The sequence below is a fragment of the Equus quagga genome, chromosome 14 (assembly GCF_021613505.1).
Source record: "Equus quagga isolate Etosha38 chromosome 14, UCLA_HA_Equagga_1.0, whole genome shotgun sequence".
NCBI lineage: Eukaryota > Metazoa > Chordata > Mammalia > Perissodactyla > Equidae > Equus > Equus quagga.
Window position 1 is genome coordinate 91,954,748 of NC_060280.1, and position 26,268 is coordinate 91,981,015.

Sequence of the window (26,268 nt, forward strand, 5' to 3'; positions counted from 1 at the left end):
GGAGTGGGGGTCAGCATGGGCGTCCCCCAGCCGAGAGCGGGGAGGGGGTTAAGGATCAGGGGACATGTCTGAGGGGAGGAGAAGCAGAGTGTGTGAAGTGTCAAGGAGTTCCTGTGAATGCAAGTTGAAGTGGCACAGTGGTTAGGACCAACACTGCCTGGGTGGAAAGCCTGGCTCTGCCATGGATGAGCTGTGTGACCTTGGGCAAGTTACTCAACATCCTCTGCGTTTCACGTTCTTTATCCAGAAGGCGGCATGGATGACAAAAGCGTCCACCTCACAGGGCGATTGTGAACATCACACGTGTCAATGCACCTGACACTAAGAGCTGTGCCCAGCACACGGTGCCACTTAATTAAACCATATAACGAATCGTCAATGTCTGATCAATGTCATCTCATGATCTCTTTCTTCCCTCTCTTCCTCCCTCCTCTCTTCTTTTCCTCTCTCTCTCTCTCTCTTTCTTCTTCCCTCCCTCCTTTCCTCTCTCCTCTCTCGCTCCCTCTTCCCTGCCATGGTGGAATAAGGATTCAGTGCGAAGTCACTTTGCTTCGCATCCTGACTCTGCCACTTCCGTCCTAAAGCACTCTGGGATGGTGGCTTTGCGTGTCTGAACCTCGAATTGCTCACCTGAGACGTGGGGATAATAATAGCAGGGACTTTACCGGGCTGTGGGGGGCATCTGAGGAGGCCATGCGTGGATGGGCAAGTCCATAATTAGGTCTGTGAAAATAGAAGCTGTGGGTGGGTCTGCTTTCAGAAGAAACTGTCTCTCCAGGTTAGACCTGTCACCACGGCCTGTGGCCCCTGCCGGCGTCGCCCAACGGCCCCAACAGACTAGGAGGAGGACGACGCGCTCGAAACTCATGTGAGTGAGCGTGTGTGAGCACACGGTGCGTGTGAGTGTGCGACGGTGTGTCAGTGTGCGTGTGCCTGAGTGTGGACACGTGTGGCTCTGTGTGTGTGTGTCGGGTCGGCGGTGGAAACTGGACATCGAAGCTTCCTGGAGGGAACGACATCAGGCTGAGTCTTGAGGGAGGCCAGGAAGAGGTCTGTGCGAGAGAAAGGCAGGGGGCAGGGGGCAGGTGTGGACAGCCTCGCCAGGCAGGCAGGGACCTGGTTTGGGGAAGTGAAAGCCAGTCAACCGGCTTGGCTGAGCAAAGTTGAGCCTAGCGGGTGCACTAGGGGTGACCATGATCATGTCCACCCCTGTGTGACGTAGATAAATTACACTCTCAGTCCCTCAGTTCCCCCAGCATCCCACCCTTAGGTTGACTGAGCGTCCTGTGGAGCCAGCGCTGTCACTTACCCCCAATTTACAAATGAGAAAGCTGAGTTGTTCATCTAGGGAGCAGCCAAGACTCAGCTCTGAGTCTGGCCGGCTTGGGCTCAGCCATGTCCGGCTGTCTCCCCTGTCACAGGACGGTGACCCCTCTGGCTCCCTCCAGGATAGTGCAAGACTCAGTCTGAGATGCTGTTCCTTGGAGCCTGGCAGCCCACATCTCTGCTTCCCTGAGGCTCAGAGAGGGGAAGCAACTTGCCCATGGTCACACAGCAAGGAGGAAGCCAATGACCCCCCAGGCTTGTCTGACCCCAAAGCCCAAGCTCTTTGGCTCATCATCAGTGCTTTCAAGCCAAGAGACTTTAAAGACACCTTGGGCACGTTGGCAAAGGAGAAAGCTGAGGCCTGGGTGACAGAGTCGCTGCTTTTCCCAGCAGGACCTGGCACAGAGTAGATGCCTGATAAATGTTGAGGACCTGAAGACCCTCTGTGTGCAGCCACGCACCCAAAGCCTCAGGAATACATTATTATCTCATTTGATCCTACCACGGTCTCATGAATTGGGTACCGTCATCACCCACCTCCTACAGAGGGGAAAACGGAGGCTCAGAAACGTTGAGTCCCGGACTGAGGTTACACAGGCAGCAACAGTGACAAGAACTGAGGTTACTTTTGGTGCTCACCATGTGCCAGGCCTTGTTCAAAGCACTTTACACATTCACATAGAGCCAACAACCACCCTACGGTGTAGGTATTACGAATGTTGTCATTTTATGGGTGAGGGAAACTGATTTCGAGGTTCAGTCACTTGCCAAGATCACACAGGTGCACATTTATGGACCACCTGCTGTATACCTCACACGTGATGGGCTCTGGGGTTCCCACCTCTGGTCTCAAGGCCTGTGACCCTCCATGCCAGCTGCAGGAGCAACACTGACTCCCGGTTGTGGACTCTGGGGGACCCTGGGGTCCTCAAGTCCCCGCTGCTGGCCTGTGCCAGTAACTAGAGCCTGACGTCTAACCCTAACCCTCATTAGATCCCAGATCCCAGCCAGAGCTGTGACTGTGCCAGTCAAGTGGACTGCCTTGACAGGTGGTGAGCACTCTGTCACTGGGAGAATCCAAGCAGGGCTGCCATGGAGGAACATGCATACTCAGGTGAGAGGGCTCTCAGGAGCTGACACTGGCCAAAGCAAGAACTCTGACCCCCTGACCTCCTACCTTCCACCCTGGAGAGGAGAAAGGCTCCTGGGTCCCCATCTGGAAAGAAGAGTGAACTTCTAGGAAAGGCCCAGCGTCAGGGGGGAGGTGAGCTCCAACGGGCCTCCTGGCACAGAGCCCGGCAGGAGAGGGAAGCCAGGGCACCGCCCTTCTCTGACTCAACACCCTCCCAACAAAAACCAGCTCCAGCTGGGGCGCTGGGAGCCCGATAGAGTCGGAGGCCAAGTGGGACTCAACACGATGGATCCTCATAGCCAGGGTGAGGGGAGGGGGCCTGGGGCCCGCGGTGGGGTGTCAAGGCAGGGCCTTGGGGGGCCCATGAGTTGGGGTGAGGCCTGGGGGAGGCCTGACATCTGGGGAAGAGCTTGGATACGGGGAGGAACTGAGCCCCGGTGTCCTGTGTTTGGGGGAGAGGCTCAGAGTGGGGGACGGGCGTGAGGGCGAGGGCTGGGGGTGGGAGGGGAGGGGAGAAGCGGCCTTCTGGAGGTGAGGCTGGGGCCCAGCATTAGTGGGGGCGTAAGAGAACCCATAAAAGGGAGAAGGGTCTCAGGTGAGAGCTGGGTGGGGGTCGGCCGCCTCACCTGAGGTGGTGGCCCCTGGAGGAGGAGGTCTCAGCTCCTGGCCCCAGGCCTGTCTCTCTGGACAGTGACCTGGCCCCAAGTTTGGCTTGCTGACTGCTGGAGTGTGGGCAGAAGGAGCAGAGACATTGGGCTGGATGGGTGGAGGGACACACCCAGAGATGCACAGATGCAGAGATGGACAGACAAAGGTCGGGGCTGGGGGGGCCTGATGGACATGAAAGACGGCAGCGCGAGGGGAAGGTGTGCAGAGGAGGCTGGGGGTCCACTGAGACCCTCTGCTTCAGTGTGGGTTCTGGGCAGGCTCCCAGGACTTTGGGGCTCTGGGCGATGCAGAGACGGGCAGAGCCAGAGCCCAGCCTCACCCTGTGCCCCTCGGTGTTCCCCCTACTCCCAGTAGAGTTCCCGAAGTTTCCCAGGAGGCGGCGGCAGTGCTGCCAGCGGGGGACGCTGCTCGCACTGCTGGGACTGGTGACCACCGCGATGTGGGCCGGGCTGCTGACCCTGCTTCTCCTGTGGCGTGAGGACACCCCCAGTCCCCTGCGGCCTCCCTCCCGTGTTCCCTCCCAGCCCCCCGCTCCCAGGTCCTGGGGAGCCCAACACAGCCCCAGAGCCCAGTGTTCCCATCGTGTCTCCCACCTTGACCCTGCAGCCCCGTGCCCCTGACCCCCAGGAGCCCCGCCCCGTGTCTCCCACATGGTATATGCAAGGCCTCCCTCCATCCCTAACTGGCAGATGGGGTGTGGGTGGGTGGGGACGCCCGAAAAATCCTTTCTCACCCCTCTCCTCTCCTCCTCCCCAGACTGGGAGACTGTGCAGAAGCTGAAACAGCTGGAAAAGACCGCGGCCCAGAACGGTAGGGAGGAGCCAAGCGGGGAGAGACGGGGCTGGGGCACCCGGCTCTTGTCCCGCTTCTGCCCCTTATGGCTGTGGGATGTGGGAGAAACGGCTCCAGGGTCCCCCCTGGGAACTGAGGGTCAGCCTGTGCTCCCCGCTCCCCGGGGCTGAAGACCCCGCGACTCTTGCGAGGGCGGGCTCTGAAACGTGCCCAACGGAAGCTGCCCCAACGGCTCCCTGCCTCGCCTTCCTCCCCTGCAAGGTGGGCATCGGCTCAGTGTCACGAGGCAGAAACCAGCTGAGACCCCGCGAGGCACTTAGAACCCCTCCAGGGAGCTTTTAGTAAAAGCCTGTTACTTTTCTATTCCATCCTGGGCGGGAGAAGTTCATTCGATTCTTGCCTGAGTTCTCCTGAGTACATTTCCCCCCCAAATTCAAAACAAAAGCTGCGGCCGTTGTGACCGTGTGGGGTGGGGGTGGGGGGGGCACCCGAAAAATCCTTTCTCACCCCTCTCCTCTCCTCCTCCCCAGACTTGGAGACTGTGCAGAAGCTGAAACAGCTGGAAAAGACCGCGGCCCAGAACGGTAGGGAGGAGCCAAGGGGGGAGAGAGGGGGCTCGGGGGCACCCGGCTCTTGTCCTGCTTCTGCCCCTGATGGCTGTGGGATGTGGGAGAAACGGCTCCAGGGTCCCCCCTGGGAACTGAGGGTCAGCCTGTGCTCCCCGCTCCCCGGGGCTGAAGACCCCGCGACTCTTGCGAGGGCGGGCTCTGAGACGTGCCCAACGGAAGCTGCCCCAACGGCTCCCTGCCTCGCCTTCCTCCCCTGCAAGGTGGGCATCGGCTCAGTGTCACGAGGCAGAAACCAGCTGAGACCCCGCGAGGCACTTAGAACCCCTCCAGGGAACTTTTAGTAAAAGCCTGCTACTTTTCTATTCCATCCTGGGGGGGAGAAGTTCATTCGATTCTCGCCTGAGTTCTCCTGAGTACATTTCCCCCCCAAATTCAAAACAAAAGCTGCGGCCGTTGTGACTGGGTGGGGTGGCGGTGGGGGGGCCTGCACTTGGGGCTGGTGGGGGCGACCCAAGGACCTGCCTTCCTGGGTCCTGATAACACGTCTTACCTCCTGCCGCCCCAGTCTCTCAGGTTTCCAAGGACTTGGAAAGACACAAGGGGGAGCAGGTGGCCCAGGAATCCCAGGGTGAGCAGCCTCAGCTTGGGGCCTGAGAGGAGGGGTCAGGGGGAACCTGGATAACACGTGGATCAAGTGCTCTAGGCCACCTGTGACTTGGGAAACGAGCAGGTGACCCCAAAGACCCAGGGTCAGAGGCCGAGGGGCTGGTGGGGGGTAATGGGGGTGTGGTTCTGATGACGTGCTTGCCACTGAGCACCACCCCCCAACCAGCTGCCAAGATGTCGCAGAGCATGGAGAAAATCCAAGATGAGCAGAACAGAATGAAATCTCAGGGTGAGAGATCAGGGTTGGGGGCAGGGTCCTGGGGCCATGGTGGGCGGTGAAGCTGGGGACCAAGCTCGGGGACGTTCGGCCCACAGACAACATCCCTGACACCGCTCCTGCCCCCATACCCGCTCTCATCAGACTCGGAGCTCTCCCGGAACCTGAACGGACTTCGCGAGGACCTGAGCGACCTCCAGTCCCAGGGTGAGCCTGGGGAGAGGAGGGGAGGGGCAAGGAAGGGGGCTCGCAAGTGGGTCTCTTGACCACAGCCCCCTTCCAACCCCTACCCACGCCAGGCTTGAATGAGAGACGCGCAGCCTTGCACACACTGGACAGGCTCCAGGAGGAAGTGGCGAAGCTGTGGATAGAGCTACGCGTGTCCAACGGTGAGTGTGAGCGTCTGGGCCCACGGCTGTGTGGGTGTGTGCGTGTGACTGCACAGGTGTGGGCACTGTATGTTCAAACACACAGTAGAGGTGTATGTGTGACAACGTGGATGGGTGTGTATTTATGTGTGTGGCAGGGGTGATGGGGGCCCCACGAGAATGCCCTTTCTGAGTCCAGCTGCTCCCTCCACCGATTTGGGGGGGTCCCACCGTTTTTCCCTTCTCCAGGTAAAAGTTGCCCCACATTTACCATCTCTGGGTTCTCTTCACTCTCTCTCTTCTGCCCAGTTCGGCTTAGCAGACGGTCATCATTAGGGTGCCCTCAGCCACAGCCCTGGGGGAAGCTTGCCTGATCCAGCCAGGGGGCCGGAGGGGAGTCACCTCTGCAGCGATGGGGACAGCAGGGACCGTGGCGTCTTCCCTAGGGGTGGCAGTGATGGAGGGGATGCTGGCAGTTACGGGGGGCGTGGGGGAGGCCCCAGCAGGCTGCAGAAAGAGCAGATTCGATCCCTGTGCCTTTATCCTGGGGTAGGGACCCGGCTGTCACTGCTCTGAGGTCCCCCCCACCCCAGCCCACCCTGGATATTTGATCTTTGCCCTCTGTGGAGCCCCAGCTGCCCCAACTGGGGAGAAGAGGAAGTGCTGGGTGTGGAGAGCTGTCCCCTGGGACGTGGGGTGGCTGTGGGAATCCCAGGAAGAAACCCCACAGTGGTCCTTCTGGGGAGGGTGGGAAGAGGGATCTGAGCCTCGCTCACTGTGATGGGGCCCCTCCTAATTCCTGCTCGGTCCCTGAGTGCACCCCACCCCTCACCAAGTCTAGTCCCATGGCCTGGGGTCTCAGCCCAGCTCTGGGGGCTGTCTCTCAATGACCACGTGACACGTGGGCAGGTCACCCTCCCTGAAGTTCCCTTGAAGGACCCAGAGAGATTCTCTTCCTGTTTTCACCCCCAGAGGGCCACGCGCTGGTTCCCCAGTTCACGTGTGAGCAGCACCTCCAGCTCTGTTTTCCCCAGGGGGTCCTCAAGCTGCCGTGGACTCCAGGCCCCTTAGAACAATTCCCCCAAAGCCAGGGAGCCCTCGGTCCACATTCACTCTAAGAAAATCTGCAGCGAATCACGAGTGAGTGGATCCAGTAACAGTGCGTTTAAACTCCCACCCGGGAATGCTAGGGTGGCGACAGCGCCTGACAGGTTTCTTGGGGTCGGGGTAAGAGGAGACAGACCACGCTCCAGCCCTCCAGTCCTCCCCATGGGCTCCAACAAGAAAATCATCTCCATTTCCAAGACAGTGGCCAAGGGCGCTGGTTTTGGGGGTGCTGGCAGCGATGGTGGCCAGGGCTGTTATTGGAGCAGCTGGTGAGGACAGGACACCGGCAGAGTAATGCTGGTGGTCTCAGCCTCAGCATGACCACCGGCACTGGTGATTCAGACGTGGCTGGTGTGGGGCCCCTAAAGGCGGTGTTGGTGGTGGTGAGAGATGTTGCTGGTGATCATGGGTGTCTGGGGGATGATGTTGGTGACAAAGGTGTTCCTGACAAGGGTGGAGTTCGTGGCCATGATGTTGGCGGCTGAGCTGCTCCTGCGGTGCAGCCGGTCTAGCACGTCGGCATCAGAGCTCCAGGGAAGAAGGCAAACTGCGAGACTCTGCTAGGCTCTGGGGTGGGTCTGCTTTCAGCCCGGAGGCCAGGAGCGACTCCAAGAAAGATGCTGCCACCCACTCTGCCCATTGTGCCCACCACGGTTCCCGCCATGGTTCCCACCACAGTGCCTGCCACGGTTCCCGCCACAGTTCCCACCACAGTGCCTGCCACGGTTCCCACCACGGTTCCTACCACGGTTCCCACCACAGTGCCCACCACGGTTCCCACCATAGTGCCTGCCACGGTTCCCACCACGGTTCCCGCCACGGTTCCCACCACGGTTCCCGCCACGGTTCCCATCACAGTGCCCACCACGGTTCCCACCACAGTGTCCGCCATGGTGCCCTCCTCCGCTGTCCCCCTGAGCCTCTCCTCCACCCCAGGCTCCACGTGTAACACGTGCCCCGACGACTGGGTCCATTTCCAAAAGAAGTGCTACTACTTCGGGGAGGGCCCCAAGCGGTGGATCCAGGCGCGGTTCGCCTGCAGCAAGCTGCACGGGCGGCTGGTCAGCATCCACAGCCAGGAGGAGCAGGTGGGCCGGGCTCCGCAGAGGGTGCCGCCGGTGCTGTGGGGGAGGGGGAGGAGGGGGTCCCCAGCCCAACTCGTCGTGTGGCGGGGGGACCCAGACACGTCTCCCCAGTCCTCCAGCCCTGTCCTGCTCCCCAGGACTTCCTGACCCGCCACGCCAACAAGAAAGGCTCCTGGATTGGCCTTCGGGACCTGAACATAGAAGGGGAGTTTGTCTGGATGGACCAGAACCCCCTGGACTACAGGTGAGGAGGGGCCAATGGAGAGGAGGGGGCCCCAGGCCTGGACTTGGGGGCGCTTCCGGATGGCAACTGAGGGAGATGGCCAAGGATGACGGGCAGGGCCCAGACTCACAGGGATGTGTCTGGGCTGAGGGCAGAGAGCCCCGTTCCCATCCCCGACCCCAATGACCTGAAGCCCTGTGCTACAGCAACTGGCAGCCGGGGGAGCCCAACAACGGGGGCCAAGGGGAGGACTGCGTCATGATGCGGGCCTCCGGGCACTGGAACGACGCCTTCTGTGGCAGCTACCTGGACGGCTGGGTGTGTGACCGGCTGGTCACGTGCTGACTGCCCACCAGCCACCTCGGCCCCCCTGGGTCCACGGGGATTTGTCCTGAGTCGTGGACCCTGACAGCCCCCTGCCCGCCCACCAGGAGCGCCCCTCTGTGTCACTCCCCCATCTCAAACACGGGAACAGCAAGGCCCATGGCAGGACCCTGAGGACCCCCGCCCAAGGCCTGGACACCTCTTTGGTGGCTGAAGGGTCCTGGTGATACTTCGTACACCCCAAATGGAAGCAGCTGACCCATCCTCAGCTCCTGCCAACGCCCCGGAGGGCTTGTCCCTTGTTCCTCAGGCCAGCTGGCCATTGCCACCTCCCTGACTTTAAGGGCTTGAGGATCCCACCTCGAGAACCCCTGCCCACGAGCCTGAAGGCTAGTAGCCCCCTCCTCACTGGGGCACAGCTCCTGGCAGCCCAGCCGTCCAGGGAGTGGCCCCGACCCGTGTGCTTCCTCTGTCGCCCCGACCTGGCCGTCTGCTGGAGTCAGGAGTGAACCCCCACCCGTGCCCTCCCCAGACGCCGCGCGTGTCCGGGCACCACACGACAGAGTCCCCCGCTCAGGCAGCCAGTCCTCCCCACCCGGCCTGCATCAGTAAGACAGGGCGACGGGGGCCCCTCAGCCTGGCCCCCTCCTCAGGGGCCTGCAGGTGTGGAAGGTGGGAGCTGGGAGGCCCAGGGCCCAGCACGGGGTGGGGACAGGACTGGGCCTCTGGAGCGAAAGATGGGCTGGACTCCAGGTCACCTGTGCTCTCTATTCACTGCCCATCCCTAGATGTCTGTGTCCCCCAGCTCCCCACCCCGGAACTCCCGGCCAGCGCAAAACTGCCTACCTGAGCCCTCCACACTGTATTCGAGGCTCCCCTCTACCAGTCACTCAGGCCCGCACTGGGGGCACCCTGGCCACCTCGTTCCCTCACTGCCCCCTCCAAACCCATAAGGAGAGCCATGGGCCGTGGTGTCCAGACACATTCAGAATCCACCCACTGCCTTGGCGTGGCCCCCATCCTCACTCCCTCTGGTCTCCCTCTTCACTGCCCCCAAATCTTCTAGAAGTTTCCTTTCAATATAGAGGAAAAGCCAAAGCCTTACAGGGTCCTTTGCGATCTCAGAACCCCTCCCACGTGCCTTACCTCCCCAACTTCACTTTCTCTTTCTCCTCCCCGCATCCGGCACCCACCCCAGCCACCTCCCTATACCTTAAACATTTAGGCTCACTCCCACCCCAGGGCCTTTGCACATGCTGCCTCCCCTGCTAGCTCCTCAGTGAGGCCTATCCTGAGCTCTCCCTCCCTCCCATTTAAAATGACAGCCCTGACTCCCAGTCCGTTTTACTCCTCTGTACTCTCCCACCACGGCACCCTTCTCCTTCCGACAAGATGTGTAATTCACTGGTCTGTTCACTGCCTGTGTCCACGGGTTAGAATGCAAGCTTCAGGAGGGCAGGTGCCTGCCTTTGTTTGGTTCTCAGCTGTCCCCAGCGCCTGGCACACAGTAGGCGCTCAATAAATATTTGTTGAATTAATTAACACGTGACTGTAGGCAGATGACTCTTCTGGAACCTGCTCTGTGCCCTGTGAAATGAGGGATGCTGCCTGCCTGGGTCACCAAGGGCTGGTCCTGGGTCCCCCCCCTCACCCCCCATCACGGGGCTTCAGTGGAGGCCTAACTTGCAGCCCAAAGCATCCTAAGCCAGAACCACCGTGACGGGACCCTGAGGAGCACAGCCGCCTGTTCTTTCTCCCTGTCCTCCCCTGCCGCAAACCGGGGTCCAGCCCCACGGCCCTGCAGCTTGTCCCAAACTTTCTCCTTCTCCGCCAAGTCCCTCCTCATACTCGGCAGGCAGAAACAGACCCCAGGCCCTCCTCTCCCAGCTGCCAAGCCCTCCCTTGGGGACCGGCCCCACCTCCTCCCTCCGGCCCTATTTCTCTCTGGCATCCTTCACTCCCGGGCCTGTGGACCGAGCTGGCCACGCTGCCCCTGCCCTCCGCCTCTCGCTCCTGCCATCTGCCCCACCTGTCCCCCAGCAGCAGGCCCTGGAAGCCACTCTTGCCAGGGTCCCTGATAGGGCTGTTAGACCCAGACTCCTGCAGTTCCCTCTGAAATCTGGCCTCCCAGCACCCCACCCTCAGCTCTCCCTCCTCCAGGCCGGTGGCTTCCGTCTCTGCCCTGCCCCCCAGCCCAGTGCAGGCTGCCACCCTGGCCATCCCCTCTACCAGCTCCCTTGGGCCCCCTCCCCTCCCCCAGCCCAGAGCTATGTCCTGACCATCCGGCGCCACACACAGTGGGTGCTCAGTGGTTTTATTTCTTCTGTTGGTCTTCACAACGTGCTGAAGCCCCCCTGGCTCGTCACCTCCTGCTTGGGTGACTCAAACTGTCCCCGGTCTCCCCGTCTGTGCCGCCCTCCACGAGGCAGCCAGATGGAGCACCCCAACGGCAAATCGAAAACCTGCACCCACCCCATCCCCTTCAACCCTTCTCATAAGCAATGAGGGGGACCCAGCCGGAGCCCCTGGGGTTCCCTTTCAGGTCCTGGGGCGGGGGTGAGGGCTGGCGAGAGAGATCTTGAACAATTTCCCCAAAAGTCTGGCAGGAGTTACCCTGAAGAGGAGTGAGCGGGGCGGAGAGTGGGGAACAAAAAGGAGAGGAAGCGTCACCTGAAGCGTAATATTTTCCTTTTTTAACAAGGAACACGTGTTCGGACGCCGATCACGGGTTTAGACATTCACTTCAGGATATTTTAAGCATCCAGGTGACTCCGAATGAGCCCGCCCATTTCCGCCCTGAGAACCAGGGTCAGAGTTCTCAAAGTGTGGCCCCCGGAGCAACAGCAGTTCCTAGGAAGTTGTTAGAAATGCAAATCCTCGGCCCCCCCACCCAAGATCTGCAGAATCGGAAACTCTGGGGCTGGGGCCCAGCCACGCGAGATTTAAGACTGTGCCCAGGGGCCCTGCTTGTCGCCGAGGTGCACAGGCCGCGCCCGGGATCTTGCTACCGCAGCAAGGGTAACAAGGGGTTAAAGCAGAGGTCTGCAAACCACCCCCGTCCTGCGCTGCTGGGACACAGCCACACCCATCGCTGATCTCCTGCTGTGACACCGAAGCTGGACAGAGGGACAGGCGGGCAGGCATAAATTGTGGGACTAGCGGGTCCTTCACAAAAGGTGCGCCACTCCCCGGTCTAAGGGAGGCCCTCCACCCCGCCCCAGCCGGGCCTCCAGCTGTGATCCCAGAAAGCGCCGGCCTTCTCCCCGTTCCAGCCGCACCAGCTGCTCCTTCTGCCTGGGTTTCCCAGCACCGCCCCTGGCCTCCCCTAACCCCCACCCCTCTCTGAAAGCCTAACTGGGTCAGACCCGGCCCCCGGCCCCTCCCCAGTGTATTATAAACCTGCCTGGGTCCCGGCGTGGAGTGGAGCTCCGAGGCCCCCCACACAAAACACAAGACACACTCGGAAGGGGGCGCTCCGCAACCTTTATCTCCCGCGGGGTCAGCGGCCCTCCAGGGCTCGGTCTCGGGCGATGACCGCCTCCTCGAACTTGATCATGAGCGTGGTGCCCTTGTGCCAGTGCGCCGTGACCTTGGCGGGGAAGCCGCTGTGCGTGAGCACGGCCTCCACGATGCCCGCCGTGAAGCTGGCGCAGTTGAGCGTGCTGTTCTCCTTGGGTACGGAGATGTAGGTGTTGATGAGCGGCTCGCGCTCGATGATGTAGAAGGTGCGCGCGTCGTCGTTGGCCTGTTCCAGCTTGTCGGCCTCCTTGCCGAAGAGCGCCTTCCACACGGCGCCCTTGACGAAGAGCAGCGCGCCCAGCACCTTGGTCTCGCGCCGGGCACCCTTTTCGCGAGCCACCAGCGCATCCAGAACGCGCGCGCCCACCTGGCGGCCCAGCGCGGCCAGGCGCGCCTGCAGCTCGGCCACGGAGAAGACGCGGCTCTGGCAGTGCTGCACCAGCTCGGAGAAGAGCAGCGCGAAGGCGCTCAGGCTCACCTCCGTGCGCGGCCGCGCCAGCGCGCGCTCCAGCAGCGCCGACTTCCCGCGCGTGAAGCGCGCCTCCATGCCGCCGCCCTGCGGGGGCGCGAGGAAACACCGGGGTCAGGGGCGCGGGGGAGAACCCTGGGACCCCCCCGCCCCGGCCCACCCCGCTCCTGTGCTCTATCGCTGACTTCCCACGTGGGAAGAGATGATGGCAAAGAAAGGGGGCATCTACCTGCGCGTAAAGGCGCCTCCATTACACCTAGTCAGGGAAGGACAAACTGGGGAACGGGTGGGCTTATACCCTTAGCGAGGAGACGGCTCAGGCGGGGAAGCGGGGAGCAGAGACAAGAGGCGAATCAGAGGGGACGCTGGAAATCACCCCGGCCCTCGAGTTCCAGGTGATTCCTCGTATGTGAAAAGCACCTTCGTGCCCCACTCCGCCACCTGTGGGAGTAACTAGAAAACTAATGCATGGGGGAGGGGGGCGTCAGACCTAGGGCAGGGAGGGGACCAGGATGGGCGACTGTGCGAGGACACGGGCAACTGTCCCTCCCCCGCCGTGCGCTCCAGCAGCGCTGACTTCCCAAGGCGGAAAGGCAGAGAGAAACGGCGGGGGGGGGGGGGGGGGGGGGGGTGTCAAGACCAAAGGCCAGGAGGGTTGAGGGCACAGACGAGATACAGACGAGGGGGCCGACCAGAGGGGACGCTGGGAACCCTTCCAAGCCCGCGCCCCCACGCACGAAGCGCGCCCCCCTGGGCCGCGGATGAGCCTGCATTCGGAACAAAGACTGGAAGGGGGGGCGCAGAGGCGTTGGGAGCCCCCGATTCCCATGCTCTCCAGCAAGGTAGCTAGCAGGACCGTGGGAAACAAGAGGGAGGGGGCGGACTGTCAGACCCGGAGTTTGGGGGAACCTGAGGGGGCGGGGAGGCTGTGGTCGCCCCATTCCAGCGAATATAGCCGCAGCGATCGGTGAGGGAAGAGACTGGAAGGAGGCTGATGGGGAAAACCCCCAGGGGGCGCCGAGACCTCCACACTGTGGCTCTCCGGAGGGAGTGGCAGCGGGGAGGGGAGACGGGGGGAAACGGAAAGGGGTCCCCAGAGCGAGCGCTGAGACTCCCTCCCTCCGCCCCCCCACCTCGCCCCCTCAGGTGTGAAGCCGCCGCCAAGGGTGAGGTCGCGAGGGGGAGCTGAGAAGCCCGCCCCTGGCATGCAGGGCCGGGGCCAGAGGCCGGAGGGGTCTGGGGGTGCAGAGATGGCGGCAACGAGGTCCGCGTGGGGGATGGGGAGGCCAGCGGACCGGCGGGGGCGGGGTCCCGGGGACTCCTGGCCGCCGCCGCCTCCATGGGGAGGGCCCAGGGCGCGGGATGGGAGGGGAATGTCGACACCCCTGCCCCGGGCTGCGATGGGGGTTGGTGAGCTGAGCCGCGGAAGGCGGGGCCCCGAGACCCCAGCCCCGGCCTGCACCCGGGCGCCGGAACCCGGGAGGAGCCCACCCTCCTCGCGGTTCCCCCGGGTGGGCCGAAGTGGGCGGGCGGGGCTCGCGGACGCCGAGACCCTGGCCCGGGACCCACAGGCCAGCGGGGAGCGGTCGGAGGGGCGGACGAGGCGGGGCGGGAACGCGAACGCTGGGGTCTCACCGAGAACTGCAGCCGTCGGCTCGGCCGAGCTGCTTTACGGCGCCGTAAAAGGCCGCGCGTGCGCAGGCGCGGCGGCCGGACGGGCTTGTGGGCGGGGCGCGCACGCGCAGTGATTCCCGAGAGCGGCCGCGCGGGGGCGCGCGTGTCCGTGGTGCCTCCCTGGTCTCGGTAGCCCGTGCTCAGTGGGACACGCCTGACGATGGGCACACGTCTCTGTTTCAGGGGCACGTGTGTGCTCTTGGGCGTATGTCTCCTTGTCTCAGGGGCACACCTATGCCCTTGGGCACACTTTCTCTTGTCTTAGGGACGCACGTATGTCCTTGGGCACACGTTCTCTTAGGGGCACACACATCCATGAGCCGTGGGCATAGCACACTTAGGGCCGTGTGCACTCATGGATACATGCTCAGTGGACAGATACGCTCACAAACACACATACACCCGTGGGTACATGCTTAGAAGCTCATATATCCACGGGCTCATGCACACTTAGGGAGACATTATGCGTATCAGGTCACAAACCCTCATGGACACCCCCTCCAGGGCACGGGGGCTCACTTACTTCCTGAGGCCATGTTCATGGACACACAGGGACCCACAGGGGCATTCATTCTCACACACCCTCTTGCACCCACAGTTTACTGTGTGACTTTCCCCATTCCCCAAGTTCCAACACTTGGAGACCCTGCCCCACCGGGTCCCAAAGCCCCCCAGTGGCCCCAATAACAGATCTGAGAGCCACATTGTTTTCCCTTGGCCTTTATCTTCATGAATCACAAAATGTGAGTGCAGAAACATAGACACACACGTGTACATGCTCTAAACACCCTCAGTGATATAATCAGGCTCACTCACGTTGACACATATTCATTCGTGCGGGAACGGGTAATGACACACCATGACACCCACAGTTACAGCGATACATTCTTACAGTGTGCTCCACACACACCTCCGCCATGACACATTTGTACATACAACATACTACAGGACACTTGTGTATTTACACCGACAGGGCAACACACGTTGCCAGCACCCACACTCACAGTGACTTATCTTTGTGGTGACACAGCCACCCACCGTGATGTGCATTACACTCACAACACATCACAATACACACAATACGCCCCCACACTCGCTGTGACTCCTGCATTTAATATGTACCCATGACCCCTTCCTGTGGGACGCACCAAAATGCTCGCCCTCCATGAAATGCTAACCACCCTACACACGCACACAGGCACACACGCAATTCCACAACTCGACAACACGCATTCACCATGACACGTGATTTTTTTATATGTGGGAATGAAGAACAGGTTCAGACCAGGCTGGGGCCCCCATTTTCCATCTTCAAGGGAAGGCACCGCCCCATCCTCCATGTGGCAGCCAGGGCTTTGATGTCATTGATCAAGGTGTGGGCTCTGGGGGGAAGCAGGTGGGGACCTGACGTCAGGCAGATCCCGCCCCTCGGAGAGAAACTGGGGCCGAATCCGGGGCTCCCCAGTCACCCACCTCCCGTGGCCCCAACTTACTGTTTGCCTGCTTCTCCAGCTCCCCAAAGATTTTCTTTACGTTCGTCGTGATGTTACTTACATCTAGGGGCGTGGAAGGAAAAGCTGAAATGGGGCCTCAGACAGGCCGCCATCTTTATTAGACCTCTCTGCGTGACATCCAGCCTGGGGTGCTGCCGAGCCCATGTACTTGGGGTTCCCAGCAGCATTTAAATACCCTCTAAGTTACACAGAGGGTGATATCCATCACCCCTCCCAACCCTGCCCTCTGGGAGGGCGGGACCCCTGCTGTCCCCTCCACGATCCCCAGCACCCAGCCTGACACTGGGCACGGAGATAGATTTGCCTGGTGAAGGTCTGTAAAGGCACCTTTTGACAGGCCCTTCAGATTGTCATTCATGTGCTGGACTTTGTCCTGGACCATGCCGATGTTCTTCTTGACCGCTATGATGTTCTTCAGGATGTCTTCCCTGCTCAGCTTCTGTTCCTCCTGGCACTGTTGCACCAAGAGGGAGACTGAGGGTGCGGAGTGGAGATGTCTATGTCACCACTGCCCTCCCTTCCCCCACCCCGCCCCCTCGGGCCTGCCCCAGGTCCTCCCCTCACCGTTGGAGAGCTCTCTTTTCAAGTGCAGCAGCTCCTGGCTTGTCTCCAAATCTGTTGAGGACACGGGGAGAGGCAGGAAAACCATTGAAGGGCCCCAGCTCTACCGTCCTGGGAGCAGGGGTGGGGGAAGGGAGAGTGGGAACACTGGGCCCCCCCCCCCCAGCTCCTGAGGACCCCTCTGCCCTTCCCCAGCCCCTGGCCCTGCCACCAAAAAACCAAAAACAACAAAAAACAAGCCCACTCACTCTTCACCAGGATCAAGGCCAAGAGAATGATGCAGACCAGGGTGAGGAGAATGTACAGGCTCAGGAGGGCTGTGTGTAACCAGTGGGGGACCTGGGAAGACTTCAAGAGTGACCTGGACCGGGAGGGGACTGGAGCAGAGGCAGCTCAAGTGACCTCCAGGGCCCAACACCGCCACGTGGACCATCAGCACTGACTCGAACGCCATCAACGGCTCTGTCACCTACACCCTCTCTTCCCAGTACCATAACCAGCTGTGACCATCAACAACACTGCCACCAAAATGCACCCTGACCACCACCATCACCAGACATCACCATGAAGCCCCCCCTTACCACTCTCATCACCAACATCCACCAGTATCCATGCCCATTGTTGCCAGCATTGTCCCCATCAACAGGCGTCATCAGCACCCTCATCAGCGCTCAGTGATTCCTTCCTGATCCACTTTAGTGTCACCTACTCCGCATCACCACCACCCAAACCTTCACCAACACTTCCACCAGCCCAATCACCACCACCATCATCATTGCCACCTGCAAAGCTGCCCCCCACCGCTGTCACACACAAGCCTTGATGCCACCACACCCCACACCACTGACCCTGACCTCCACATGCTGCCCCTCATCCCTGCAGTGCCCTCCCATGTGCCCCTCCCAAGCCTGTGGGATGTGGGCTGGTGACTGACTACTTACCCTGATTCTTGGGCGATGAATGGGCACTCTTTGGCTGGTCCCGGTTTCTGAAGTTCAAGACAATATTTTCATAGTTGGGGTCACCTGCACCTGTAGATGGGTCAGTAGGGGGGGTTGTGGAAAGCTGCCTGGAGTTCTGGGGTGGGGGTGAGGGTGGAGGGGAGCTCAGAGATCTTGGTTCACCAAACCCCTGCACACAAGAAATTTCTGGAGGTAAAAGATAAGATGTGGGGGGGCTAAGATCTACACACACACATTCTGGGTAGGGGAAGGAGTTCTCTAGTCCCCACGTTCAGGTTCTTCTCTCTCCCAGCTCAACTTCTCCCTCTTGGTCTCTCCCCTCCCTCCCCGCCCCCGAAGTGCCTAACCTTTATTGGCTGGGGCCCCCCGTTTCTCTTTGAAGGCTGCCGCCTGCATCTTGACCTCCCGGTTCATGTAGATTTCCTCAGCCTCCATGGCGCACCAAGTTGTCCACACACATCCCCACCCACCGGAAGGTGTTGCGGCAGATGAGGAAACCTCCGGGTTGGGGTGTGGGGAGGAAGGAGAGGCCAGCCTCCTCTTTTCAGGGATCCAGGACCCTCCCACCCTGGAGCATCCTCACCGCCCACCCCCCCCCCCCCCCCCCCCCCCCCCCCGCCGCACCCCCCCCCCCCCCCCCCCCCCCCCCAGATCAAGATGGGACTTAGGAGACCCTTGGTCTCAGGGAGGACCAAGAAGGGTCCATAGATGATGGAGATAGAATAGATTAGTTAGGAACTTGTAACAGAGATGCTGGCTAATGCTACAGTGGTCATCATATTGCAGTATATAAATGATCAAACCAACACGTTGGACACCTTAAACTTACACAATGTTATATGTCAATTATACTCAATAAAAATAATTTTTTTAGGGGCCCGGCCTCATGGCCGAGTGGTTAAGCTTGTGTGCTCCACTTTGGCAGCCCCGGGGTTCTCTCCTTCTGATCCTGGGAGCAGACCTACACAGCACTCATCAAGCCACGCTGTGGTGACATCCCACATAGAACTGGAATGACTTACAACTGGGATATACAACTATGTGCTGGGGCTTTGGGGAGAAAAAAAAGAGAGAGAGAAAGATTGGCAACAGATGTTAGCTCAGGGCCAATCTTCCTCACCAAAAAGCATACCTTAAAAATAATAATAATAATTTTTGTTTAAAAAAAAGGATGGTCAGGAGCTTCACAGGAAGCGCTGTGTGTGTGTGTGTGTCTACCTGGATGGACTTCATCCTCCCGTCTCCTCTCTCGCTCTCAAGAGAGAGGCTGTGACACCTCAGAGTCCCACCTCTCAGAGTAGAGGCAGCCAGCCTTGAAGACAGGATTCCGGGGCCCCCCACACCTTCCTCCCTCCTACCCCAGTCCCGCCCCTCAGCTCCACCCCAAGACTTTCTACTTCTTCAAGATCCCCTGGAGGAAAGGAACAGATGTGAGGCAACCGGCTAACCACTGGAACTCCACACCCACATCTGGGACTAAGGCCAGACACGTGCCCCCATCCCTGGCTTTGACCCAATCCCGGAAGTACAGCTTCCCGTCAACCAGGAGACCCCAGACGGAGAAACACTCAGAAACACACCCACGCTCATCCACACATCTGCTCGCTTCCCCAGACTCACACACACTCCCGAACACCCTGAGTCACCCATCTGCTCAGTATACACAGCGCACGCTCATTCATATGCTTAATGCCTAGAGAAATATACATATTCAGGAGTTCCTAGTATCTAGAGGGTATCTTAATGCTCTCCCTGTGTCTATGTGACCTTGAAAACTGGGGATAAAAATAACACAAAGTGCATAGGGAATTTTCTCTTTACAGCAGTGCCTTCTCAAAGAAATACAATGTGAACCACATGTTGAAACATTTTGTAGCAGCCACCTTGAAAAAATAAGAAGAGACGGGCTAAATTCATTTTAATAATATATTTTATTTAACATAATATACCCAAAATATTATCATTTTAGGATGTAGACGATACTTAAAAATTGAGATGTTTAACCTGTTTTGGGGGGGGGGGGTTGGTATTAGGTCTTTGAAATCAAATGTGTATTCACACTTAAGATGCGTTTCAATTCGGCCACATTTCAAGTGTTCGGTGGCTGCCGCGTTGGACAGCGCTTTTCGAGAGAATTGCAGTTTTCTCCCTTTGGAAAAAAAATAAGTAAAAGACTTTCTATGTGCAGGAAGTATGTTTTAGGCTTAAAATAGGTGATTTAATTCAAGATAACTTTGGGATGGTCCCCAAGATCTGGTGAAGATAATATTTTGTTTCCTCAGTTATTGCTCATCTTGTCAGCTCAAGGCAGACCGGTTTAGTGGTAATTCGATGCTAACTTCTCTCCCCCATTGAGCCATTAGACCGCCTTTTGATATAGCAGCCGCGGAGGAAACGGACCAATGGGGAGCTGACTCTACTCTGATGGACGGCTGCAGGCGCGGGGCTTCAGCGTTGCACGTTTCTCTGGCTCAGGCGGGGCTTAGACCAGGCTCCAGCCCTCTCGACTTCGGGGAGGGGGGAGGGAGAGGGGGGAAAAAGGGAGCCACGAAACCGGAAGCCCACGTCAACCGTGTCACTGTGGCCTGACAGGGCTCCGTGAAGTTTCCTGACCAGCCACTTTCATGGGGTAATAGTCTCGATTTTCCTGTAAGAAAGACAATATGTCTCAAGTCCAGCCAACCTTAAACCAGGAATTGGTTTAGAATGGGCCTAGGATCCAGGCCCAGCCCATCAGGGTCTAAGATTTGGCATTGGGGCGGGCAAATGAGCCAGACTCAGCCAATGAAACTCAAGCTTGGCACGATTGTTGGGTTAACCAGGGGGAAAAAAAAAAAGGCATTCTTTCCTTTTTTGCCTTCACTGGCACTGTCAGGCTGGAAGGATGTAAGCCAGGGCCTGTGATAGGGGAGAACCTGCTTGAGAATGAAGGCAGCACTGAGGAAATCAGACCGAAGAAGGAGTCAGGTCCTGGAGACATAATTTGAGACCCTGGATCCAGCCATACCTGAGTCTGTTATTCTAACCCTGGGCCTCTCCGTTACATAATCCAGAAACTTCCTTTTACTTTTGCTCAAGTTAGCTTGCAGTGGAGTCTGTGGCACTTGCAACTAGAAGAATCTTGGCTACCACAGGGGGCTGGGCTGTTGATGAATGAGGAAACAGACGCTCAAGAAGGGGACTTGCCTGTCCAAGGTCACATAGGCAGTAAGATATGATCTCTACGTCTGCACCCTGGGACAGGAGGATGACTGTGTTGGAACTGAGGGCTCTGAGAAGACCCTTCGTGGGGTCCAGAAACAGGGGACAATTGAGTGGAACTTGGAGTTAAAGGCATTAACATCAGGGTCTAGGGACAAGGGAGGACTCCCCCCTCTACGTCAATGAAGAAGAGAGAGGGGGTCCTGGACATACTTCTGACTCAGTGGCCCCACCCCAACCCCATGGCCGCAGTGGGGCAAGGAGGGAGGACCGGGGAGGGAAAACTCTGAGTCGGGTTCTGGGTGGGCTCCACAGGCCCCAAGAGTGTTCATGATCTCAGCTCATGGCCTCCGGGATCAGGCAAGGGGCTGTGCCATCATACGGAGTGGGTGGCAGTGGGAGAGGAGTCCAGAACATCCCCAACAACAGGACCCCACCCTAACACCTGTTCATCAGCCCCTGGAGTCTGCTGCTGGAACTGTGACATTTAAGTCTGAGGTCCCTTTTAAGATTGGGCACCATGTGTTCTGAAGTCTGTGTCTGCATCTCACAGGGGCTTGATTTTGGGGGGGTTTTTTTGCTGAAGAAGATTCGCCCTGAGCTAACTCTGTTGCCAATCTTCCTCGCTCTTTTTTATTTTTATTTATTTTTTTTTTTGCTTGAGGAAGATTAGCCCTCACAAGGGCTGGATATTAAGACTCCTGGGTTAGGATTCCCAGGGAGAAACTAAACCTTAAATCACCTGGATTTGTGCCCCCAGGGAGCTGAGTTGGGGGATGCTAGGGGTTTGCCTTCAAGGGCAAAGTCCAGACTGGAACCAGTGTCATCCAGGCTGAGATGGGGACTTGATGTTGGAAGCATGAGAGTCTCTCTGGGGCATCTATGTGTCCCTGTGTCCCCGACCCCCTCCCCCACAAAGGGCATGTGTGTGTGCTTCGGGGTGCCTTCCTGTGTCCAGGTGTGTGTCTGTGGGCATAGTGTCTCTGCGTGACCATGTAAGCGGGTTGTGTACTGTGTGTGCACATGGCCATGTGTAACTGTATGTGTAGGGTGTGCACCTATGTGGCTATTTATTCAACAGACATTTCCTGACCTCCCACTATGTGGTCTTCTAAGCACCAGGCACGCGCCAACAACCAAAGTCCCCTGCCCTGAGTTTCCATATCTGAGCGTTCACGAGGGCGCACGTGCCCCTGGGTGCCGCAGCTTGTAACTACGCGAAACCGCTCCCGCACGTGTGAAGACGTGAACTTGTGGCGCGTGGCCTCAGGTAGGCCCCTGTGAAGATTCTTTCTTGTCCACAACCCAGCTTTGCCTGCGGCTTGCGGGTCCCTCGACACGGGTGGGTAGGGAGGCGTGGGGGCTCAGGGCTCTGGGCTGAGAGATGATTCAGGGATGCACCTTGGCCCTGGGGCTGCTGGGGGCTTGGGGCCCTGGAGTGTATGTGGGGTGGGGGAAGGGGGTCCCTGTGCCGTCCAGAGCCAGACCCCGGATAAAGCCTCCTTGTGGGAAGTGGGGGAGAACGACCCAGCAACTTCCCGGGAGGCCCGAGACCCGAGGGTGACCATCAAGGTGGCTCAAAGGTAACCTTCACGTCCCTTCCTGAAGGAGGCCGGGATCTCGGGTGTGGGTAGCATTAGAGGAAGTTGAAGCCCCATTCTCAGAGGTGGAGGTAAGGGACATGGGAGGAGAGGGGATGGCGCAGAAGAAAGTCGCGGTCACCCCCCCTCCTCGCCTCCCTCCGCTGTCTGTGCGCCCCGCTCTTTTCGGAGACGCCAGCTCAGCCCCCAACACCCCACAAAAGACACAGCACAGCGCCCACATCTTTTCCATCATATTCTCAGGGTTTACTTCCAGCCCCGCCCCCCCCCGGGACCTGGCCCCGCCCCCAGAAGCCTGGCCCCACCCCCGAGGCCTGGCCCCACCCCTCTGGCCCGCGCCGCGCACGCGCGGCCTCAGGCGGCGATCTGCATGCGGCAGCAGCGCGCTCCGGTCCAGTCTATGCCCGCGCACTGGCAGTGGCAGGTGGTCTCGGCGCGCACGTCCCACGAGCCGCAGGCGGAGCCACACGTGCAGCCAGTGACTGCGAAGCCTGCGGGAGTCGGGGGAGGGAGCTTGATCCCCTTGGGCCCGGGGCAGGGGTAGGGGTCCACGGGGCTGGAGGCTCCCATGGCAGAGAATGGGAGCCGGATGTGTGGGCTGCGGGGGACTGGGGGCTTGGACATCAGTGTCCTGGGGATATGGGGTCCCAGAGATGGGGAGGAGGGAGCAGGCTGGGGGTTCGGCCCAGGAGTCTAGGGGAGTACACGCTGGGAGTCCAGGATCCTAGAGAAACAGAGGCTGGACATGGGGGGAGGTGGTTCCAGGGTATTGGGGACAGAGGTGAGAGCCTGGACAGTGGACTTCTGTACTCACCTCTGGGGCAGGTGGCCAGGTCCCCGCGGTTACTGATGCTCCTGCAGTCCAGGTTCACACGCCTTATTACCCCAAGAACTGGAGCCGGGAGGGATGGAGGGGTGCACTGTGAGACCAAGCTGTCCCTGCCCCATTCTCATGGTGCCCAGGCCCTAGCGGGTTGGAGGGAGGCATGGGGTCAGGAAAACTCCCCTGGGGAATGCCCAGGTGGTGGGTTGCTCACTACCTCGCTGGATTCTGTCTTGACTTGAGTGTTTTAGAGGAAGAAGGGTTTGGGGCTGTGGTCAAAGGTGGGGCTGGGTTGGGGTTAGGTTGGGTTTGAGGCTGAGGTTTGCTTAGGGTTAGGCTGGAACTTGAGGTTTGGTTGCGGCTGGGGTTGGGGTTGGGGCTGGCCTGATGCTCTTCACTCCAGGTCAAGAGTGCTCAGGTTGAATGTGAAGGTCCTTACTTAGCGAGCTGATACCAGCCCCCATCTTCGCATTGATGGCTTCATCCACGGGGCACAGCGTCTCACCGCATACCAGCAGTCCCAGGGCAGGGAGGAGGAGGACGGAGAGGGCCTTCATCCTGCAGGGGCTGTGAGAGGGAACCCACAGCTGGCTCAGCCCCTTCCCATCCTGGGGCGGGTCAGGGCCACAGAGCGAGTGGGATCTGGAGTCCTGGGTCCCTGTGGAGGACGGGGCTGGACGCCCAGCTCTGCCCCGGGTCCCCTGGCTGGGGTCGAGGCAGGGCCAGGAGCAGCTGTCACTTACCCTCTTGGTGGACTCAGCAGGCCAAACCTTGGGCATGAACTTCCCGCCCTTGCCACATCTCCCTTTTTAAGGCCTCTGGGCGTGAGGCTTCCTGTCTTGGCTAATAAGTCCATGGCCAACACCTGGGGCCAAGCGGAAGCCCGTGGGGCAGACTTCAGAGGCCCACGGGTGGGGAGCCTGCCCCCCTCTCTGCTACAGTCTCTCCTTTCAAGAGCCGTCCTCTCCCACATCGAGGCTGGGACTGGACCAGGAGGTGGTACCTGGGGGATGATTTGCCTGTAGGGGTGGAGGATGCAAACATAACCAAAATAATGTCCCTGGGTGAGAATTGCACCCCAGTTCATACCCAGATGCCCGTCAGCAATAAAATGGATCAATAAAATCGGGGTTTATTCCTTCAAGAAACAATCTACAACAGAAGGTGGCAAACCATAGCCCGTGGGCCACATCCAGCCCACCATCTATATTTGGATGAGCCACGAGCTTAGAATGGCTTTTACACTTTGGATTTTTGTTTCCAGTACAAACGGATTTTTACAATTGTGGTAAAATACATAGAATGTAAAATTTACCATTTTGAAGCAGCCAGTCAGTGGCATCAAGTACACTCACATGGCGGTGCCACCATCCCCAGCACCCATCTCCAGAACTTGCTTATCATCTTAAATGGAGACTCTGTCCCCGGTAAACCCTGACTCCCCATTCCCGCCTCTCCAGCCCCTGGCACCCACCATTCCACTTTCTGTTTCTATGAGTTTGGCTATTCATACCTCAAAGCTGTAAAATCATAGAACATTTACGCTTTATTTCACTGAGCACGGTGTCCTCAAGGTTCATCCGTGTCATAGCATGTGTCAGAACCTCCTTCCTCTTTTAAGGATGAATAATAACTCATTGTACGGATGGACCACATTTTGTTTATCCATTCATCCGGTGATGGACAATCGAGTTGTTTCCCCCTTTCGGCTATTGTGAACATGGGTGTGCACATCTCTCTTTGGGACCCTGCTTTCGATTCTTTTGAGTATATACCCAGGCGTGGACTTGCTGGATCAAATGATGATTCTATGTCTGACTCTAAGGAACCACCAGTTTTTACGCTTTGGAATCATTGGAAAAAACTGTAATATTCAGTGGCATATGAAAAGGATATGAAATTCAAATTCCAGGGTCCATAAATAAAGTTTTCTCGGAACACGGGCACACCCACTTTTTCATACAGTGGCTGGGGCTGCTTCCGCGTGTCCTTGGCAGAGGTGAGTGGTTGTGACAGAGACCAGATGGCCCGTAAAGCTGAGTGTGTTTGCTGTCTGGCCTTTTCCAGAAAAAAAATTTTGCCCACCCCTGATCAATAGCGATGTACCAGTTACAGCTCCATGCAACAATCTGGATGATTCTCACCAACATAATGGCAAGCAAAAGGGAACGGACCACACAAATCCACTTATTAACAAGGACCAAAACAACCAAGCGCAGCTAATCAGTGCTGTTGGAAATGAGGATGGGTTTTTCCTGGAGAGTGGGCGACACTGATGAGAAAGGGGCCCCCACTGGAGGAATCCAGGAAGGGTTTTGTGGAGGAAGGGATGGCTGAGCGGAAGTTGGAACAAGAGTAACCCAGGAGGACAAGCCAGAGAAGGCATTCTGGATGGAGGGACACTGCATGTCCCAAGGCCCTGGGGTAGGACAGAGTGCACCAGTTTTGAGGAACTGAAAGAAAACTCGTGGGGTGGGAAGGCAGATAGCCTGGTTGGGATAAATGAATTCCATGGGTTCCCTTTCTTGAAGACCCCCAGACACAGCTTGGGCACAAGGTAGCTTGGCAGGTGGCAAAAATCATTTTTTGAGAGCTCAGACTTTCCACTCCAGTCTCAGGACTTTTCAGATAAAATCTTTTGAGGGATGCAGAGGAAGTGGGCACCCCTGACTATAGGTCGGGTGAAAAGCAGAGGGCATGTGTGGAACCCCTAGGGTTCCCCGGGGGCTCAGTTTGAAAACCTTTAGTTCAGTAACAGGAAAGAGCCGTAGTGCCATAATTCTCCCTAAAAAAAAAAAAACTGTTGATTCCTCCTGATTTCTACCAGTAAAACTGAGCTCCAGTGGCCTCAATTTTGCATCTAATGCTATCTAGTAAACTTCCATAAGTACAACAGGACAATCATGTACTTAAAATTTTTTAAATCAACTTTATTGAGGTATAATTTCCTTACCATAAAATGCATCCATCCTGTGTTCCGTTGGGTGCATTTAGACAAGTGTATATACCCGCTTGCTGCATGAATGTTTGGTTTTTCCCAAGTATTTCTTTTTAATCAAGTGTAATTTACATACAGTAAAATCCACCCTTTTTAAGTGAGTTCTGTGCGTTTCGACAAATGCATACAGTTGTGTAACCACCACCAAATGTCTATAATTTAAATTACAATTGGAAAAAAAAGGGGGTTCCCAAAGATCTGAAAGTAATCAGTGTCCTGAAGCCACACAGAGAGGGCACTTTTCTGCCGGGCACAACTGGTTTTCCTGTGCTTTACAAACCTTGTGAATATTCATAACTGTAACCAGCTTGTTCTCCTCTCTGTTAATATACATCCCGTCCTTGAAGGGTTATTTTGAACAAAGGGGGCTTGTATCCTTTGGGAGACTGGCAAGTGTCGCCACTTCCTGTGAAACTAACCTGCAGAGGCAACCTGCGCTTCTGATTGGTTGCTCGCTAGATGATAACT

At 58.2% G+C, this 26,268-nt stretch overlaps 4 protein-coding genes across 9 annotated transcripts; 1 reads left to right on the plus strand and 3 right to left on the minus strand.

Moving 5' to 3' along the window:
* Positions 1-2,321: 2,321 nt before the first annotated feature.
* FCER2 (Fc epsilon receptor II) lies at positions 2,322-10,020 on the plus strand. 3 transcript variants are annotated; one of them, XM_046685815.1, is made up of 11 exons: positions 2,322-2,440; positions 3,479-3,601; positions 3,884-3,937; positions 4,450-4,503; positions 5,054-5,116; positions 5,321-5,383; positions 5,516-5,578; positions 5,671-5,760; positions 7,783-7,934; positions 8,069-8,175; positions 8,361-10,020. In XM_046685815.1, exons 1-11 carry the CDS (start codon positions 2,419-2,421, stop codon positions 8,497-8,499), a joined length of 930 nt encoding a protein of 309 aa, XP_046541771.1. In that variant the 5' UTR covers positions 2,322-2,418; the 3' UTR covers positions 8,500-10,020. The 3 variants fall into 3 exon arrangements, with proteins under 3 accessions (XP_046541771.1, XP_046541769.1, XP_046541770.1); XM_046685813.1 differs by lacking the exon at positions 2,322-2,440 and adding an exon at positions 2,695-2,762 and having other exon boundaries at positions 7,435-7,934; XM_046685814.1 differs by lacking the exon at positions 2,322-2,440 and adding an exon at positions 2,725-2,762 and having other exon boundaries at positions 3,482-3,601; positions 7,435-7,934.
* A 1,921-nt stretch (positions 10,021-11,941) lies between these two features.
* Positions 11,942-14,156, minus strand: TRAPPC5 (trafficking protein particle complex subunit 5). 3 transcript variants are annotated; one of them, XM_046685950.1, is made up of 3 exons: positions 14,102-14,156; positions 12,765-12,907; positions 11,942-12,553 (listed from the first exon to the last, which is right to left on the minus strand). In XM_046685950.1, exon 3 carries the CDS (start codon positions 12,542-12,544, stop codon positions 11,978-11,980), a length of 567 nt encoding a protein of 188 aa, XP_046541906.1. In that variant the 5' UTR covers positions 12,545-12,553; positions 12,765-12,907; positions 14,102-14,156; the 3' UTR covers positions 11,942-11,977. The 3 variants fall into 3 exon arrangements, with proteins under 3 accessions (XP_046541906.1, XP_046541907.1, XP_046541905.1); XM_046685951.1 differs by lacking the exon at positions 12,765-12,907 and having other exon boundaries at positions 14,102-14,154; XM_046685949.1 differs by lacking the exon at positions 14,102-14,156 and having other exon boundaries at positions 12,765-12,921.
* A 740-nt stretch (positions 14,157-14,896) lies between these two features.
* Positions 14,897-17,656, minus strand: MCEMP1 (mast cell expressed membrane protein 1). The gene is made up of 7 exons (XM_046638081.1): positions 17,525-17,656; positions 17,157-17,246; positions 16,464-16,592; positions 16,219-16,269; positions 15,982-16,128; positions 15,634-15,696; positions 14,897-15,522 (listed from the first exon to the last, which is right to left on the minus strand). Exons 1-7 carry the CDS (start codon positions 17,610-17,612, stop codon positions 15,509-15,511), a joined length of 582 nt encoding a protein of 193 aa, XP_046494037.1. The 5' UTR covers positions 17,613-17,656; the 3' UTR covers positions 14,897-15,508.
* A 4,545-nt stretch (positions 17,657-22,201) lies between these two features.
* Positions 22,202-23,672, minus strand: RETN (resistin). 2 transcript variants are annotated; one of them, XM_046638115.1, is made up of 4 exons: positions 23,546-23,672; positions 23,242-23,369; positions 22,794-22,871; positions 22,202-22,470 (listed from the first exon to the last, which is right to left on the minus strand). In XM_046638115.1, exons 1-4 carry the CDS (start codon positions 23,656-23,658, stop codon positions 22,334-22,336), a joined length of 456 nt encoding a protein of 151 aa, XP_046494071.1. In that variant the 5' UTR covers positions 23,659-23,672; the 3' UTR covers positions 22,202-22,333. The 2 variants fall into 2 exon arrangements, 1 of the variants encoding a protein (XP_046494071.1); XR_006885078.1 differs by having other exon boundaries at positions 22,401-22,470; positions 22,794-22,945; positions 23,546-23,558.
* Positions 23,673-26,268: the final 2,596 nt, after the last annotated feature.